The 19166-nt window shown below is 48.0% G+C and overlaps 5 protein-coding genes across 5 annotated transcripts; 3 read left to right on the top strand and 2 right to left on the bottom strand.

The window, feature by feature from the left end:
* Window positions 1–184: 184 nt before the first annotated feature.
* Window positions 185–1515, top strand: LAJ45_09841 (uncharacterized protein; the record flags this gene model as incomplete). The annotated part of the gene is made up of 5 exons (XM_046119380.1): window positions 185–218; window positions 284–324; window positions 392–561; window positions 633–786; window positions 841–1515. 5 exons carry the CDS (start codon window positions 185–187, stop codon window positions 1513–1515), a joined length of 1074 nt encoding a protein of 357 aa, XP_045967455.1.
* Window positions 1516–3022: 1507 nt separating this feature from the next.
* Window positions 3023–3493, bottom strand: LAJ45_09840 (uncharacterized protein; the record flags this gene model as incomplete). Its single annotated transcript, XM_046119379.1, has 1 exon — window positions 3023–3493. The coding sequence occupies one exon, from the start codon at window positions 3491–3493 to the stop codon at window positions 3023–3025; it is 471 nt and encodes a 156-aa protein (XP_045967454.1).
* Window positions 3494–5300: 1807 nt separating this feature from the next.
* LAJ45_09839 (uncharacterized protein) lies at window positions 5301–6640 on the bottom strand (the record flags this gene model as incomplete). The annotated part of the gene is made up of 4 exons (XM_046119378.1): window positions 5301–5745; window positions 5806–6180; window positions 6228–6296; window positions 6486–6640. 4 exons carry the CDS (start codon window positions 6638–6640, stop codon window positions 5301–5303), a joined length of 1044 nt encoding a protein of 347 aa, XP_045967453.1.
* A 2448-nt stretch (window positions 6641–9088) lies between these two features.
* Window positions 9089–12370, top strand: LAJ45_09838 (uncharacterized protein; the record flags this gene model as incomplete). The annotated part of the gene is made up of 4 exons (XM_046119377.1): window positions 9089–10991; window positions 11046–11494; window positions 11608–12081; window positions 12155–12370. The coding sequence occupies 4 exons, from the start codon at window positions 9089–9091 to the stop codon at window positions 12368–12370; spliced, it is 3042 nt and encodes a 1013-aa protein (XP_045967452.1).
* A 4137-nt stretch (window positions 12371–16507) lies between these two features.
* Window positions 16508–17111, top strand: LAJ45_09837 (uncharacterized protein; the record flags this gene model as incomplete). The annotated part of the gene is made up of 2 exons (XM_046119376.1): window positions 16508–16911; window positions 16973–17111. The coding sequence occupies 2 exons, from the start codon at window positions 16508–16510 to the stop codon at window positions 17109–17111; spliced, it is 543 nt and encodes a 180-aa protein (XP_045967451.1).
* Window positions 17112–19166: the final 2055 nt, after the last annotated feature.

Here is a 19166-nt window from a genome sequence, read left to right as displayed (position 1 = left end):
CCAAAGCTGTGCGATCAATCATTTACCCTTCTATATTAGTAAACAGACGAAACCGAGTGATAATCCAAGATGCAGCAACCAATCCCACCCCTCGCAGCTGACTAATCACCGCACAAACTTCTCATCGGACCTTCACGCACCAAAAAAAATTTCAGATTCGCACACCAAAACCCCACAATCCATAATGGCCGCCGCAGCAGCAAGGACTCTCAGAATTGGTACGTACCTTACTTCGAATCCCTGTTCTAAGTGAGCTCAGTTAATTTTGGCTTTTTTTTTGCAGGACTCATTCCCGGTGATGGAATTGGCCGTGAGGTTATTCCCGTAAGTTGCCGAGAGATTCGTTTTCACCAATTGAGTGGGTTCAGTACTTATCAATATGTGTATTTAGGCTGGAAGGCAAATCCTTGAGGCGCTGCAGAGCTCCACAAACTTGAAGTTCTCGTTCGTGGACCTTGAGGCTGGTTTCGAGACCTTCAAGAAGACTGGAACTGCCCTGCCAGACAAGACCGTCGATGTGCTCAAGGGCGAGTGTGATGGTGCTCTTTTCGGTGCTGTAAGGTAAGCAGACTAAACATCAGGAAAACGTTGAAAAAGAGGAGGCGAACAAGTAACTAACGGTGATTCCGCAGCTCCCCAAGCACCAAGGTTGAGGGCTACTCCTCCCCCATTGTAGCCCTCCGCAAGAAGTTAGACCTCTACGCCAATGTCCGCCCAGTCAAGTCTGTCAAGGGCGGCGCTATCCCTGTCGATCTCGTCATTGTTCGTGAGAACACCGAGGACCTGGTATATCACCCCTAACATAGTCAATGATCGCGCCAACCAGCTAACCCCGCCCAGTACGTCAAAGAGGAGCGCACTTTCACCGCCCCCGACGGCACCAAGGTCGCCGAGGCAATCAAGCGCATCTCTGCCCGCGCCTCCAGCCGCATCGGAAAGATCGCTTTCGAGCTTGCGCTCAAGCGTGCCTCCCTCCGCGGCGCCGGCGCTGCCTCCCCGCTCGTGACCATCACCCACAAGTCCAACGTCCTCTCCCAGACCGACGGACTCTTCCGTGAGACTGTCCGCGCTGTCTACGAGTCCAACCCGGGCTACTCTGGAATCCGCTGTGAGGAGCAGATTGTCGACTCCATGGTCTACAAGCTCTTCCGCGAGCCCGCCTACTTCGACGTTGTTGTTGCGCCCAACCTTTACGGTGACATTCTCTCCGACGGTGCCGCCGCCCTTGTTGGATCTCTCGGATTGGTGCCATCCGCAAACGTCGGTGACAACTTCGCTATTGGTGAGCCTTGCCATGGCTCTGCCCCGGATATCATGGGCCAGGGAATTGCGAACCCGATTGCCACCATCAGAAGTGTGGGGTTGATGTTGGAGTTTATGGGCGAGACTGATGCCGCCGCCAAGATCTACGAGGCTGTTGACGGTAACTTGGTTGAGGGCAAGTACTTGTCGCCCGATTTGGGCGGTAAGGCTGGAACCAAGGAGGTTGTCGATGATATCCTGAGGAGGTTGTAGAGGTGTAGTTTGTCTGCAATTGTATATATCCACTGACATAAACTTATCCATGTCCCGAGAATAAAAGTTGTTTTATGTGTTGATGTGATTTGCTACGGTTGATGCCTAGATATGCTTATCATCTTACTACGTTTCATCAAATACTCAAGCTCTCGAGCTCGCAGTAGGGTTTGCAAACTAAGACGATATTATCAAGAGGATATAGGAAATTACCTCAACTGGCTGATATTTCTCGATCTACATCTTAGACAGAGCTACCTCAACACACAGATCCCTAATGACACACCAGGCAATCCTGGATACTACCCAATCCACTCCAGTATTTACCGCGGCGTCGGATATCAATACCCAGACCACCTTTATATCTGGAATCTCGCTTCGGTTCGACCTGAAGTACTCGGGGTGCTATTTATCTTGTACCTAAACCTAACCCTAGGACTCAGCGCATGCCGAGTGATTACCTATGAAGCCAAAAAGGAACCCACAAGGAGCCAACTCACCGAAGAATTAATAAACATTCTCAGACACACAACCCCCATAAATTCTCATACGTCCTCATCGCGAAGTAAGTATAAGCGTTATGAGACTCGTGATGATCATTGTCGTTGACGATCACCGGTATTGCTGGCTTGTTAGATCCTTGGTCGAGGAGGGGCTGAAAGGAAGAACGCCGAAGGAGGGAGGATAGTTAAGTTGAATTTCGACCAATTCTTTGCTGCAATATACTTCAGTGGTATCTATTTGCCACCTGTTGTGATACGTGTCAGACCACGTTTTCCTCACCACAAGGCCACGGCGTAATATTTCACCCTATTGAACCTCGACAAAACTCAGGAACACATAGGTTCAAAGTAAATAAAAAATACCACCATAAAATAGGGCAGGTGAGATGGTATAGCGTGTGATCAAAGCTGAAAGGCGTTCAAACCTTCTCAGCCTTTATTATCGATCTTCTTCTCCATCGCCAAGAAACCCTAGCCCACTAATTATTTTGATTCTATGTGCGATGCGAGTGTTTGAAGCATGTTTTAGCTTATAATTACGAAGATGAGTCAATAGATTAAATAAGAGTTATTGGGTTTTTAGATAACGGCGGGCAAAGTCCGGGCGGTCTCATTAGCACTGGCTGCGCAAAGGTGTCATTCCGATACTTACCAAGTTGTTCCATAGACGTCAATGGTCTTTTCAGAAACTTCGTGGTCATGAGCCAGAGAAAATACACATATACTATTCGAAAATGAGATGGATTTTGCAAACGAATATAACGCGTGAAATGTGTTTTACTAAATCATGTGGGTTAGTGTTTGTGAGGGGTGCATATATCACGCTGAGAGGCCAGTAAAATCCAATGGTAATGAGATTATTTTTTCTTTTCTCATAGAAATATCATTTAATTCAAGTAGTTCTGTAGCCTTCTCATAGCTAAACCTATCTACTCTCTAGAAAGTGCTATAACGCACACAGTCCCCAAGCCGCTAGTTCTAGCCATTCAAATAACAGGATCTTCTCAAAAGACCAAAATCCTCCCCGACTCAAACACCACCCTCCCTCCTACCCTCGGCTCCTCCTCGCCCTCAAACGTTTGCTTACACTTCCCCTCCAATCTCCACACAAAGTTCGCAATCCTCACACAATCCACGCCCCTCATTTCCCCCATCCCACAGACCGCGACACCTGCAGAGAGATGCGTGAGTAGCTTGACACACTGGTTCTCCCCCTGTGTCTCGGGACTGCACTGAGCATCCCCTTTACCACGGCTCCTGAGGACGTTGGAGGCTTCGAGAACGTCTTTAGAGAAGGGGGACCCGGCGTGCGTCTCGCAGAGGAAGTCTTTGACGATCCAGGAGTTTGTCATGCCTTTGCAGCCGCCGAGATAGCGGTTGTCTTTGTGGAGGTCGGGGGGACACTTGATTGCTAGGGTGAAATTTGGGAGGATGAGGAGAGCTATGAAGCCGGACAATATTGTGATGAGCTTCATTTTGGTTTATGGAGCGAAAAACGTTTTAATACTCGGTGGATATCACGCGGTCAGGGAGAGATATAAGTGAGGGTTTACGAACACCGTTGGAAGTCGTCTTATATGACTATGGCCATGTTCTAGACTTAAATAGCGTACGTATTGATATAATAGTTTGAGGGATACGTGTATATTCCGTCAGAGAGATAGAACACGAGTGATTTCCCATGACCAAATTTCCCAACCATACTATAAGGGTTTTGGCCTATTCGCTGCACATTTCATCATCACTAAAATCTAGATTTACTTGCAGTAGGACAAATTGTCATACTACCGCTAAGAAAATATTGTATGCTCTACCCAGAATAAGCTCCGAGGGAACTCTATTGTCTCCAAGGGTAGGGGAAGATAAGACGTCCATGCATATACTGAGCAACCTCAACCAATCAAGATACTATCTTGTATTTCCCAGATGGCGTGAGGATGCATCTTATAGAGATTCGGGAATGGGCCCACCCATTTCCAAACGCTTAATGGGCGAGTATTGTCCTTGAATGGGCCAGGACACTAACGGGCTTCTACCTTTTTTCCACCGGGTAATCGTAACACACAGCATCCCGAGAAAATACCCAGATCAAGCCAAACCCTAACACGATTGATAGAGAAAGAAATAAACCCTTATCGTACTTTATTTACAGTTCGCAAGTTTAGGCAAAACATTCTATGGGATGTCGCTAGACCCCACGTGACATAATTTCGTGGTCATCAACCTCTACCACCACCCAACCCCACATCCTCGCTCTGATATTACAGTTAGGGATTAAAAGTATTTCTTGATTACTACGTCGGCCTTTGCTCATCCCTCTCCCATGACCGGAGCGGTCCCAACTACACCGAATGGACCTGAGAACACCACCCGTCCAACAACAACGACGACCGCACAACACATCGAGTGATACCCCATGACGCACCATCCCGCGGCCGTCACTCTCATCGACCTTCCCAAAACCGACATCGCATCACACACCCCCACACACTCTTGGCGGGTCGACCCCCCCTTTCCCCCGGCCCGCTCGGCCGTCAAAAAGAAAAAAGAAAAAAAAAAAGAGTTCAGAGACACGCGCCAAGACAGGCCCCGGGAGCTCCCGGTGCTGGAACGCCCGTCGTCAGAGGAAGATTTGATCTAGGGGGTTAAGGGGACGATCATGAACCATCACTCCGTTCGCACCGCGCCGCACCTCCTCCCCCCACCCCCAAGCACCCCTCAAGCCCACGTGGGCGTGCCGTTCTAGACCCGTGCGCACGGGTGCTGGTGTCTGTACCCAGGGAGTTCTTTGTTTGGGTAGAGGTGCAGACAATGTGCGTGATGAAGGCAGGACAGGTTCGGGACCGTGGTAGAGGGCGGGCTACATACATAGGGAGGTTGGCAGTATTCCTGGGTTTGAAGGGATGAGGAGTATCCCTTACTCGGGTTATGTTACCTCGCCTTGCCTTACATCCCAATCCCCCCCCGCTCACTCACCCCTCCTCGCATTGGCATTGGCGGAAAAGCAAAACAAAGCTGATTAAAGGAATATAAAAAAGCAATTATTACCATCACATGCATAACAATTTATCCTTTATGCATAGGGCTTACATTGTGATGAGGAAAGACGTCATTCATGGGATATCACTCGCAGGATCTCACTGGGAAATGTGATAGGTTCAATATTCGATAACGTTGGCCTTCGGCTAATGCAAGGAAGAAAAAAAAAATAGTAATAAAAAGCCACCATGGAAAAATTTATAGAGTAAAGAGATAATATAGATACGTCTCGGCGGGGTTAGATCAAAGTATGCAGAAAGCACTAGCATAACTGACGCTGCTGTCTCTGACGTCTTCCACTTCGCTGCTGTGCTCGTACCTCACCCACCGGAACCTTCCCTGGGTTTCGTCCGCGTCTGTTTCTTTAAGTATACTCTCAATTCCTGCCATGACGACTCCGATTGGATGGCGCCCGCAGATGGTGTTCTTTGTCTTTCGCAGATACTCCACAAAGACATCATGACTGCCTGTGGACACAGCAGCCATGCCTTGCTTATCGAGTGCTGTGATACTCTCATAGATCGGCGGTCCATCAGCTGGTGGTGTGACCCGAGAAGATAGTTTCTGATGCGGGGGGTATGTGGAAGGTTTCACAGAAGAAGGGTCAGGCAAAGGATGGGAGCACGGTATGGGGCCAGGAACTTCGGGAAGATCAGGGTAGTAGTGGGTAAAATCGAAGCGAGTTCCCCTAATATATATCAGCGCCGGGTCCTATATCAGAATATCAACCCAGAAGGGCTGAACATACCAGTGGCAGAAGTCTGTACTGACAACTACAGCTACGTCCTCCGCACCAATCAAATCTGCAAGTAACTCCCCAAACTCTTTCTCGACTGCTGCGCCCACGGATCCTACCATGATGGGTATAATGGGTGTTCCTGTCCTCCCCGCAAGCTCAAGCATCTTGTAAACATACGGCAGGTGCATTTCGAGGGAGTGCTCTGCCTCATCGACTGCCATCGTCATGGTCTGGAACTTGCCCGTTGCTCGCAGAGATGAAACAGTAGCTGAGTCTAGTGTGAGTGGACCGAGAGGAGTCGCATATGTAGCAGTGGTAGCTGGGGGAAGAGCACAGCTGGCAAGATAAACGTGGTGGGAGGGGCCGAGAATGAGGATTCGTTTACTAGAGGTGTCAGCTAACACCTCTTTGGATTATTAGAGGGTATTTACGCTTGAGAGAGGTCCCAGGACTTGTAGGCATATGCTGCTGCTGGCCCAGAGTAAGAGTAGCCTGCATGTCTAGATGGTGTCGGTCTTCTATCAGCTCTGCTCTATATAAACCGCGAAAACGAGTTTTCTGATGGTGATAGGTGGCCGGACGTGTTCTCTTGAACTAAGAACAGGATCTAAGAAGGAGGGGTGGGGTAAAACTCCTGTAAACTGCGAAAACAGTTTGGACGAAGACAGCTCAGGAAAGCTCAAACATACGGTGCGATGATGATTCTAGCCCCGCTCACTGGCACAGGCCCCGCATCTTCTATCTCATCTCCAACAGCTTCTAGCCACTCGTTTAGCTCTGCATTCAGCGTCCTCTTATCACCCGAGTACCAGCTATTTGCATGAGTTGCACGTCGAGTCGACATCGAGAGGTAAATCAGGCTATATATGCAGAGCTTTGGGGTTCGAATCAAGGTGGAGGATCGGATAAAGGTTTGAGAGGTGGAAGTGAGGGGTGTTTATGTGAGCTATAGGAGCTGTATCCTCGACAGAAAGATGGCTGTTTATCGAGGAGGGTTGGCGGGGTAACTTGGCGGGGTACAAGCACAGATGGGTAGTAAAGTAAAGAGGAGGTTGTTACTCCTCGTTGTTACATCACATCAACAGATCCGTCAACTCCACAGCTAGCTAGACTCTAGAACACACACACTCATAACAACAGCATGCACGTCTCCATTATTTCAATCGTCTCAGGCATTTCGTCTTCGCCAAGACTTGATTGATGTACATACATGTAAGTACATGTACCTACCTACATACTTGTACCTCCTCCTCGTTCTCTGTTTGTTTGTCTGCTCACGTTGACATGCAATGGCAAGGAGGCCAATTGTAGTGGACGAAAGAGTGAAGAGTAGCCGAAGTCCCGGAGTTACTATTCACCGCGAGGGCAATTGCCTCCCAAGCAGGACGGGTTTGTGTAAGAGGAGGAGGAGGCGGTTCACCTATGAGGAAGGGGCAACGAAGAGTACATGTATTTGATATTCGGAGACATGCATACCAAGAATTTGAAACAATACTAAATTGATTGGAATATCTAGATCTTGCCCCACAACGCCTCTTTATGTACTCGTCTGTGGCTGTGTCCTTCACGTTCAAGCATCATTTCTTTGTTTCCGGATATGAGGTCGACCGGTTATGTGGCTATCCACACATCCTGTATGATGTGAGCACTCTGCACTGCATTTTGGGTAGCGGTGCTCTAGAGTATTTGTATTTCATTTATTTTCTTTTTCTTCCCACACACTTTTGCTTGTTCGTTCCCTCCTTTCCCTCTCCGAGCTCACCCTCATTTTTTGGGCGCGGGGTGGGGGGGTGGTTTTAAGTCGTGGCTTGCTTGCTTGCTGGCTAGCTGTGCGAGGCTGGCACGCGGCACCCCCGTCGTGTTCTCTTTGTGTCTCTTTTGGTAGGAGGATGAAAAGCTGGGACTCGCCTCCACCGAGGTGCTGCTGCATATTCCATGTCAGTGCATACCCACACACACTCACCTTTTTTTTTTCCCTTCCCCCCTCCGCTTTCTGAGCCATTGAAGCAGCAGCTCTTGCGTATTGGTTTTCTGCATAAACTGAATTGTGATTTCCTTTAAGGGAGGGGAGGAGGGGTGCAGGAGGGTTTCGTGTGGTGGTGGTTAATTGAATCTATATTTACTCCTTTGCTAAAGACACACATGTATGTAATGGGTTCCAGTCTTGTCAGTTCAGTTGTCCTGGCTGACTGATTACCAGACCCATCTGTTTGTTCGTCTATCTCTGTCTGAATATAGTCGTCTATCTGTCTGTGCCCCCCGGGGGGGGGGGGGGGTGGTTTGAAGACGCACTGACCCTCGCTTTTTCCTAACTCGCTACCTACAGAAATTTTTTTTGTCTTTCGCAAACACCAACAAAAGTCGTCGTGAATCCAGTCCTAAGGGCGAGATTGTGAACGTGAAGTGAGGCGTGAGACTTTGAAGTGTTGAAAGCCTGTTGTTGTTTCGCTCTCTCCATCTTTCTTTATTGATTTCTGTGGGGGAAGGAGTGAGTGGGGCCGGCCGGGGGACGAGTGATCGAGTGAGAGAGGAGAGAGGAGATTATGAGTGAAGTGAGTGAGTGAGTGAGTTAGTTATAGTAGTCGATCCTGCTTCGTCACTCGATAACTCGATTGACAAGAGAGACCCCCCCAAGCCCCAGCCTCCCTCCACCTCAACCCCCCCCCCCCATCGCCCTTCTCCCTCAAGTGGCTCACTCGATTTTGACACGCGACTGTTTCCTCGAATACCTACCCTATATACCCTATATCCCTGCTACCCCATAACTCTCTCTGTCGTGTCGCCATCACTCACTCGTCCGCTGCCCTCCACCCCCCGCCATCGAGAAGCCCTTCAACAACGACCCCCCCCCCCCTATCTATCCAAACAGCTTCCAAATATATATATTCGGTCTCCGCAGCGCGCGTAACAACCTTTTTTTCTGCCCGCCGAGGCAATCCCTCCATTTGAACATCCCCGGATCCCCCGCAACATCGCGTCGGGAAATTTAATCTTCTCTTTCTCTCCCCGGCCCAGCACTAAGGAAAAAAAAAAAAAGAAAAAAAACAAAAACAAAGATAGAGAGAGGGAGAGAGGCGAAGTGAGTAGTATCGAGTAATTCTATATCTATTACATACACATATATAAAAAGCTTTGGGGATTCTTACATACACACCGTACCAGCACTCTCGACCACCCACCTTTAACCCCCCCCTCCTCCTCCGCTCCCCTCTACTCCGGCGGGCACGTCATACATACACTAGTAACGTAACCCCGTCACCATTCACCATCTGCTTAGCAAACAAAAAAACAAATGGATCTCCGCAACATGTTAAACGAGGGCCCGCCGCCCCAATCACCTCGGAATCCTCCTCCGCCCCCTCCGCTAGCGCAGCAGCCGCTTCACTACCATCAACAGCAGCAGCATCAACAACCTTCTCTTCTTCATCATTCTACTAACCATTCTCAACACCAGCAGCAGCTACATCACCAACAACAACAGCAGCAGCACCAGCAGCAGCACCAGCAGCAGCACCAGCAGCAGCACCAGCACGTCCAGCAGCAGCAGCAGCACCAACAGCAGCAGCAACATCATCAACAACCACAGCAGCAGCAGCAGCAGCCGCACCCACAGATCCATCATCATCAGCAACAACAACACCAACAACAGCAAAACCATCGCCCTACCCCTCCTCCACCAATACAGCCCCCAAGATCCCCCGCGTTTCAATCCTCGGCGCATAGTGGCCCAGGATACCCCCATCAGCAGCAACAGCAGCATCCTCAATCTCAATCCCCCTACCACCCGAGCCCACCTCCAAATTCGAGTCGTCATTTTTTGTTCCCCCCTCCATCTCCGCTACAGCAGCAACATCATCAACCAAACTACGCACAATCGCCTAGTACGCCGCATCCAATGAGCGCACATTCAATTCACAGTCCCACACCTACGAGCTCAATCTCGAGCAGTTCGCATAATCAATTCCCCCCACCACCACCTCCACCACCCCCACCCCCGCCTTCGCAGGGACAGTCCCAGGTTCAATACGCGAATAAGCCGCAGCAGCAACCGCACCTATTACATCCCGCTCCATCCCCACACCAGTATCATAGCCAACACCACCAACAGCAGCCGCAGGCTCAACAGGTCCAGCAGCAGCCACAGGGATACCCCAGGCAGTCACCAATACAGCAATCACCTATGCACTCGCCAATTGGCCCCACAAGGCCACCATTGATACACGCGGGGAGCAGTGGTGCGAATGATAGGTCATCACCTACAATATCTACACCTATAGCACGGAGGGATCAGGAGCGGGATCGGGAACGGGAACGAGAACTACTACGTGAGAAAGAGCAACGGGATCGAGACACACGGGAAAGGGAGGACCGGGAAAGACAACGGGAAAGAGATCAGCGGGATCGGGTAGCTAGGGAGCGAGACATCAGTGTATCACCCAAAACAAGAGTCCCTACCTATCTACCCGACGACGAGCCAATTCCAGATACGCAAAAGGAGGAGTTCTCGTATCCTGCTCAGCAGCAGAAAAATTCCCGCCCGAATTCCCAGCACGGTGGTAGTCACACTGGAGGCTATAATACAAGGCCGAGACGGGGCTCTTCGGCTGCGACGACGCCGAACCACGACCGCCGTAACCACGACGCGATGGACGTTGACACCCGAGAGGCACCTCCGAGCGTCCCTGCGGTTCCAGAGCGGAAACGGGTTGGTGGTCCCGTTGTGGATAGAGGGAAACCCAATGGGTCAGCGGCCGGCGTTGGCAACGGCAGGGATGGTTCGACTCAACAGCTGGCACCACAGCAACAGCAGCATCCTTCGCCGTCTCAACAAAACACACAACAACCACCGCCGCCTCCTCCACCCCCCTTAACAACTCCTTCTACAAACAGCAACCCCAGTTCCACGTCGTCACAGCGTACTGCAACCGTTTCTCCAAATAATAAAGATCAGCCCCATCAGCCACCACCCATAGCCCGGTCAACTTCCACCCCCACAAATATCAGCGCCCGGCCACATCCCCCACCCTCTCCGAGTCCTAAGCCAAATCAGCAACTCGGCCCGCCGCCAACTCCAACTACGTCGCACGCAGTGGAGGGCAATAACAGCAGCCCCGGGTCGGGGGCCCCGCCGCGGAAGCGACCAAGGAAAGATCATGAGGCGCCGATATGGGCCCGAAAGGCTTCGCGAAGTTCCAGTAGCAGCCCCGTAATGTCTAATCGGCGGCAACCTAGTAACAGTTCAACTTCAGGGCCTCCTCCTCCCCAGAGTGCACCCCCGCAACCAAACCAACAGTCAGCACCACCATACCCCCAGCCGCCCCAGCATCAGCAGCAGCCGCAACCGCAACCGCAACAGATGCAACAGCAGGGGCAGCAGCACCAGCAGAGAATTTCAGCGCCTGCAGGTCCTCCGCGCATGGTTCCGGTTATTGGTTCTTGGGAGCCGTCAATCGGGAATACGGAGCCGCATGAAGAATTAACTAGGTCTATTGCGGACTTTTTGTGGCGGGAGGTTATCATGAGATATGAGACGCAGCCTGCTGACGAGGTTAGCGGGACTATGATTGAGATTGAGGCTAAGATTGGGCAGATAATCGATAGAAACACCAACGCAAGGGTAAACTTACCTGTATCTACGGAAACAGTCATGGTTAATGATAATCGTTGTCCGATTCAATTCAAGAGCAGCATGACCGAGGTACGTACTCATGAAAGTGGAAGACAGAAATTATTTCGGGCTGGTTGCGGGACTCGCAGGTGCAACCGCTGGTAATGAGGATATGATAAGCTAATTCGTGGCACAAACTGCAGCACCAACATAAACATGCAAACCGCTGGCTCAACAAGCTCTACGAGGAGAGCAAAACCCCCCCCACCGCTTCAGGCAGCCCTCAACCCCCCGGACCAACCCGGATACCGATGGGCTACACGCATACTCGTGAAAAGGACATGTTTTACGAGCTCCCTGCTTCGGAGGTTTCAACACTCCCCCGACTGCTGCTGGAACAACTGAACCCACGGCACAAGATAAAGGTCAGGGTAACAACGGACCAGCGCACCGGGAAGGTCTTGAATACGATAATCAAGGCCCGGATTGCAGACTGCAACATATTCTGCCCACAGTCACGCTTTGATTGGAGGGTCAGCGTGAATATGGAAATGCCGTGGGAGGGGGATATAAAATCATTGAAGGAAATGGGGGAAAGTGATGGGCCCGTGAGGCTGAAGGATCGTCTCAGCTATAAACATCTGGTGTATCAGGTTGATTTGACCCAGGTCACAGGGGTATGTTACCTGCCCCTTTTCCTCCTTCCCTAATGTCATTTCATTGGGAGTATTAACTGAGCGGGTACAATAGAACAAACCTTCCAAGGAGCACGAGCTGGAAGTGGAAGTCTCAGGAGAAGAGCTTAGGAAACATGGGCGGCTTGCAAATCATGGAAAGCCTAATGCATATGAACATATAGTGAGGGGGTTCGTCGATAATGTCAGATATATAGTCCGGCATGCAGCACCAGCCGAAGCAGGGCCCGAGTGCGGGTGCTCACCTGGTGGACCTCAAATGCGGCGATAGAATGCGGCGATAGACGTTATGAAGGAGACGGCGGAGTGCGAACCGCGGCGGTGACAGTGACAGTGTGACGAGAATGCATCTAAAAAACGCTCTTCACGAAAATTCCGAACTCAACGACATATAACCTTCGTCATGTGTATTATTTTTTTCCTTCTCATTTTTCCAACTTTTTTTTTAACCTTTCCTTCTAGTTCACCTTTTCATCTCATCATCATCATCTCTTTCCTCCCGAGTATGCGGAGAGTTAGCGGAAGAGGATCGAATGGTGGGAGGCGGGGGGAGGCGGGGGGAGGCAGGGGAGGGGGGAAAGAGGAAAGGTCATTTGTCTATTCTTGTATTCGTGTTATTTTTTTCTTTCCTTTTTTTTTTCTTTCTCTTTCTGGGGTCTTGAAACTTTGGTTACTTTGGTTGGTGGCTTGCCTGAACTTTTTCAATTTGTATTGGTATATTTTATTTTATTACCAACTTTTCTCCATTGGTTCCATTTTTTCAGTCTTTTTTTTTTTTTTTTTTTTTTTTTTTACCTTCTTTATTTTTGATTCACTTGTATTCTATGAAAGAACAGAAGAGAGCGCGAGAGGGGAGCGTCCATCCATGAGCGTCCCAATTTATGTGTATTTGGTCTTCCTCTTCTCTCCATTTATTTTTCTTTTACTGGGAACGCTCCGATACCATCCAACGTATGTAGAAATTAAAGCTCAATATGACCACACAAAAAAATTAAAAAAACGAAAACAAAAACAAAAACCTCTAGCCCTGGCCCCTGGGGGCGCAATCTGATTGGTGCCGCGTGGGCAATGATCTGCAGCAGGGATTCAGGGGCCGCGCTACTCAGAAGGGGTTAAGCGAGAAGATAAGCTTCTGTAATCGGCGTTTCGGTGTGGGGTGGTGGTGGTGGTGGTGGTGGGTGGGGGACTGGGATCGAAAGATGGGAAGTGATTACATATGTAGTCTGCTGCCCCATGTTTGGGTTTCGGGGCGCGGGTGTTTCATGGATTTGTGTATGTGTGTGTATGTGTGTATGTGTGTGTATGTGTGTGTATGTGTGTATATGTGTGTATGTGTGTGTATGTGTGTGTGTGTGTACTTGTAGCTAGCAGTCTATAGGTACATGTATTTACATATGCCTTTAGAGCGAAGAATGTACCTACTCTATGTCGTGGCCGCCGGGCTGGAAGGATTGGGAGATATCGTGATCGGGACGTACGTCGTAGTCGGTGCGGGTAGCCTGTAGGCGCGGCGTGTGTGTTCTGCCTACGGCTAGGTATCAAGATTAAGTAAATACAAAACTCAAGGGGGAGCTACACAACAGTACTATAACCGTATATACTCTACTTTGCAAACCTGATTCTACCCAGGAGTCCCCTCTTTCTTCTTCACCCCCCCACAAACCACACGCCTGGGCCCCGTATTTCTGATCATGACGGAGCTAGGGACCATGCCAAACAGCTTCGAATTATCGGCCTGACCACCCTCTCTTCCCCGTCCCTCCCCTCCGCGTTTCATTAGTCTACCTGGCCGAGAGGGGATGATGACGTGACTGTACATTGACAAGGCTCACAATCATGAGCTAGCCAGACAACGGCGACAGCTAACCTAGGCTCCCATAACACAAGCTCAGCAAAAGCCGAGGCTGGTGAAACTGCTGTGGCTAAGATGTGGCTAATGCATATCAATGATCAAAGTGAGTGTTTTACATGGGTGTCGTTTTCGTTGCTTCACTGCATTTAGGTGAAATGGTGGAACACTGCATTTTGTTTAGGTATATATTTGGCGTTTGGGAGCTACAGTACTGCTGGGGGTACTCTATCGTCATGGTCCGGCATAATACGTTCGGGGCTTACGAAGTAGGCCTTCGTCGCGGTCGGCGAAGCGGACGTCTTTATCCTTGTATTCGCTGAGGCGCTATTTGCTTCCTTATTTGGGAGGTACACGTAGTGAGGAGAGAGGATTACGTGGCTGGGATGCTGAGCTAGTATCAGCTGGGGGCATCTTTTTGGGCATGTACGAGGGGTTAGTATTGGGTGCGGGTGTTGGCTCGGGGTAGTACAGTTGGTGCGCAGTATGGTAGGAGGAAGAGCACGGGATATTCAAGGCGATATGTTAGGGCTCGAGTTTGCTAAATCACACGAGAAGGCTCGAGACATTGGAGACTAAAGAGTAGTCAGCTCAACTTGCGCTTAACGTTCCCGTGAGTCTGAACTTTGGACAGGCTCTTTTTTTTTTTTTTTTTTGTTTAATTCATTAACTTTAGACAGGCGGGGATGCGTTCTTGACACATCTTTTTCTTTTCACCCCACTCGTTCCTTTTGCTCAAGCACTTATAAACATTGGCAGCATGGGATGTATTTCAATTTCAGCTTTCCTTACTCTCTCGCTGACAGCCAGAGAGTAATGAAAAAAGAAAAGGAAAACCAAAAACCAAAAATAATGGTCGCATCAACCAGAGGCAGTGTAATACTGGTGATACTGTGAGGCAAAAGATGCACAAGTGCAGAGCCAATGCCTCGATGGCTAAAAATAAGATTAATCTTAGATAGTCCCGTAGGACGGTTTCAGAGATTAAGCTGATTAGGAGTGATACGTTAGCGGAAGGTTCGAAAGGTTGGATGGAGGAGAGAGGGGGCAGAGGAGAAACATACCTGAAAAGAACAGATACTACACTTGATCTAAGCCACTGTTAAACAGTTAGCAAACTTTCGATCAAGCGGTGGGAGGTCGAGTTGGGGGTCAACTTACAAAGGCAAAGAGAGCTGGAAAGGAAAGAAGGGTGAAGGGGAAGAGGCCCTTTTATAGCGAATGATGGGAAGGCCAAGACCGGACTGTAAGGTGTTAGGACAGATTGGCCGCTCTTAGGGCTCTGGGCTGGGGCCAAATTGTTGTAGTTGGCGGCTGGCTGCATACTATGGAGAGGTAAATTCTTAGCTGGGGACATCTGGCCCCTCCCCCGAAGAGCGTCAAACCAGGCCTTAGTACAACTCTACCGACTCAACTGTAGAATGGTGGGTACCCCGATGTGACTCTGGCGTCTATGGCATAATGTCGCCCAACCACATAACTTTAGTGCGCGCGGAAAGAAAAATCCCACATATATCGATAGATACATTCTTTACTCTACTGCGACGGGAAATTCATTAATTGCATGTATCAACGCAAAGGATTGAGGAAACGGCGCGAAATGATGATTATAGAATTAATCTTTGTGTTAATTTCCTTGATACATCTTTCGTTGTTTTGAATCTCAACTTTAATAACATCAGTATTACGGGTGCGCCACACTGCGCACTGACATTAAAACTATATCACGAACACTTTTGCTGAGTGGCTGTATGTACTTTTAAATCCTAGATTTAGTTTCCCAGACCTCCGGAGAATGATTCTGTTGTAGATGTACCTAGCGGCACAAAGCCACGCTTAGGACAGTTGTGACGGAAAGAGACCACTCACACGAATCAAAGACGGACGCTATACGTATAATTACTTACCAAGTCCAGATAAACTTAGCTTGAACCTTGACTATACATGTCAATAACTAAACGCTCGCCCTAGACGCATAATCACTAAATCATCCCTCGATTCCTCAAGTTAATTCCTTTCTTTTGTCCCTTCTAGAATGTGATAAACTAATATATCCTTCTGATTCTGATCAAGATGAGATTCTTGCCGGTACAATAACGAAAAAGATCTGTTCCATCGACGAGAAAAACGTCATTCGAGGTCCAATATATAAAGCTTATTTCCTCGGTAATAGGCAGGGGTATTTTTTTTAAATCATATAGTAATAGGCAGGGGTAATGGTAGGGGATATTACATGTCCCTATGCATGTCTCAGACCCAGAGATCTCGTCCTTCTTCACTCGCAGATACATCCTCATACCAAGATTTCTAGAAATCCATGGGATGTGTATCTCGAGGACCTCAGTCAAAATCCATTCATTGATCAAAAACTCCTGAGGCGTTCCTGCCACATGAATTGGCCCAATGAGCATACATGTAGGTTACACAGCCTGGCAGCCTTGTTGCCGACTGTAAAGTACGAATGTGCTGATTCCAATCTCATACAGATCAACCAATCTCTTCTTAACGCTCGATATTTAACTCAACTCCCTTAAACACTTGACCTAGAAATTCCTTGTTATGGCCGAGGCTGTCGGACTTGGAGCGAACATTGTCGCACTCATTCAGCTCACCGCGCAGCTAATAGCTATAAGCTACAAATATATCAGCGGGGTAAAGCAAGCTCGCGACGAAATCCGGAACTTGGCATCTGAGATGCAATCGCTCTCTATCGTCTTCTCCAACTTGGAGGTCTGCATGCAAGACGGTTCTGGATCCACACCGCTGAAGGAACTCGGAGACCCGCTACAGGAATGCACCCTGGAAATAAAGATTTTCTTGAAAAGGCTGGAGCCTGCAGGATGGTTCGCAAAGAAGATGACTTCACTTACCTGGCCTTTTAAAGAGAAGAAAACGTCAGACTTCGTTTTACGTATGGAAAGATACAAACTTCTGTTCTCACTTATGTTGGACACCATCGAAATGTAAAAATTATACCTATCGGCCGCGTACCAGGATTTAACATACTGATTTGCGAAAATATAGGCCTCGGTCAAAACTTATTGAAGCAAATGTGCAAATACTTGGAGACCATGTCCAAGATATCAAAAACGATGTACAGGAGATGAAAGTTCGCGCGGAATACTGGAGTTCAAGATGTCAAATATACTGCACAAAACATTGATACTAATGTTCAAGACGTCAAGAAAGATATTGAAGATATGATGGCAGAGTCCGAGAGGCAAAGTGATAGTAAGAATGACCACGTAATAAATTCGAACCTCTACTAATACATCGCTTGGTGTGGATAGATAAAAACCGCAACGAAGCTCTCGATTGGCTATATCCTGGGGCGTGTAACGAGAGACACCTAGAGATCAGTAGAAGAAGAAAAAAGGACACCGGACTATGGATTTTTGACATGCCAGAAGTCAAAAACTGGATTCAAAATACAGTGCCAAAATCTCGACTGATATGGGGATATGGTATTCGTAGGTTATCTAGAATTGGTTATCACCTTCTTAATAATTTGATGCTAAATAAGTTATTAATAGCGGGTGCTGGGAAAACCTTCTTAAGGTTAGTTTCGACTTTTTCATGGTTTTTAAGTCCCCAGTTTCTTCCTCTAGCACATTGGTACCTTAATGATCGGGCCTGCCCCGTTCGAAAGGAGTCGGCTTTCACAATAACGTACGAAGCACTAGAAGTCTTAAGAGTCTTTCCTCCTGGTTAGGGTAACCTCAAGATCATAATACTAATATACTTAAACTAACGATAATTTATAAACCTTCTTCAGAAATCCTTTCGAACTATCAATCTTATTGAACAAAGGCTAACTAAATCTCTCATATACTTTTGGCTCTCTCATAATCGACCGGCTCCGAGAACAAGCTTTCGCAAAACAGTATGGAGTGGCATATATCTACTTCAACTACAACGAAGAGGATAAACAAAAATCGACAGATGTTCTCGCCAATATCGTTAAGCAACTTGCCTGCCAAATTAATGCACTACCTTAGGAAGTCAAAAAGAAGCTCGAAAATATACGAAAACCTCATGAAAAGCCAACCCTTGATGATTTGAAGGAAATTCTCATTTCGATAGTTTGGTCGTTTACCCGGGTGTTTATCATATTTGATGCATTGGATGAATGCAACCCAAGATCTCGGCTGGACCTCTTTCCCCTTTTTCATCATATGGGAGAGAACGGTATAAGCTTATTTTTGACAAGCCGGGAATATCCAGAAGACATACAGGAGTCCTTTTCCAAGCCTATAAAGAACAACCTTTGGGCCAGAGATGGAGATATCACTAGCTACATAACACAAAAGATTAATGATTACCCACGGGTACGGCGTTTGGTTGAAAATGGAAACTATCAAAAAATGGTTATTTCTCAGATCACAGAATGTGCCCATGGAATGTGAGTAGCTAGGTGCTTAAATTCTACTCTAAAAATCAGTGCTGATGTATCAAATTAGGTTTCTAGTTGTCCATTTTCACATTGAGCATTTATGTAGCCAAACTACCCTTAGAGGATTTCGACAGGAGCTCCAAACACTCAAAACTTCTTTTAATGAGGCCAGCCCCTTGAATCCTATATACGGTAGAGCTATGGATATCATCAAGAATCAGTCCAAGACCCGCGTGGATCTGGCACTCAAAGTACTGTCATGGCTTGTTATGGCTAAATAGGTTCTCAGTCTTCGCCAGATTCAGATGGCAGTGTCTATGGAGGAGGGAACAACTAATTTCGATGACCAGGAGGATCTGCCAGAAATATCGACCCTACTAGAGGTTTGTGCTAGCCTGGTAACAATCGACGAGAAAAGCAAAACAATTAGACTTGCTCATTATACAATTCAAGAATATCTTGAATTGAGTTCGGATTTCTCTCAGAACGCGAAAACAATTGTTTCTATATCTTGCACGACTTTTCTTTCCCTCGATAATTTTAAATCTTACGTTTCCGGCGCCTTCTCTCGCGGTATAAGAGGTCTTATTATACTCCTCGGAAAATATCCGTTCTTGCACTACGCATTAAATCATCTTCCATACCATGTTGCAGTCTGCGGCAACGAGGCCTTGTCAATAAAAAGCTTCCTTAAATTCGTAAGCACGGATAATATCAAATTGTACAATCAGCGGGCGGAGTATAATATGTACGAAAGCGTGTGGATGTACGACAATATTAATCCCCCGCTCTCGAATCCTCTGTTACAGCTGGCAGCTATTATAG

This window comes from Morchella importuna (assembly GCF_003444635.1).
Source record: "Morchella importuna strain M04M26 chromosome Unknown Morimp01GS039, whole genome shotgun sequence".
Classification (NCBI taxonomy): domain Eukaryota; kingdom Fungi; phylum Ascomycota; class Pezizomycetes; order Pezizales; family Morchellaceae; genus Morchella; species Morchella importuna.
Note: the sequence above shows the minus strand (reverse complement) of the source record. Positions and strands in the feature narration are given on the sequence as shown.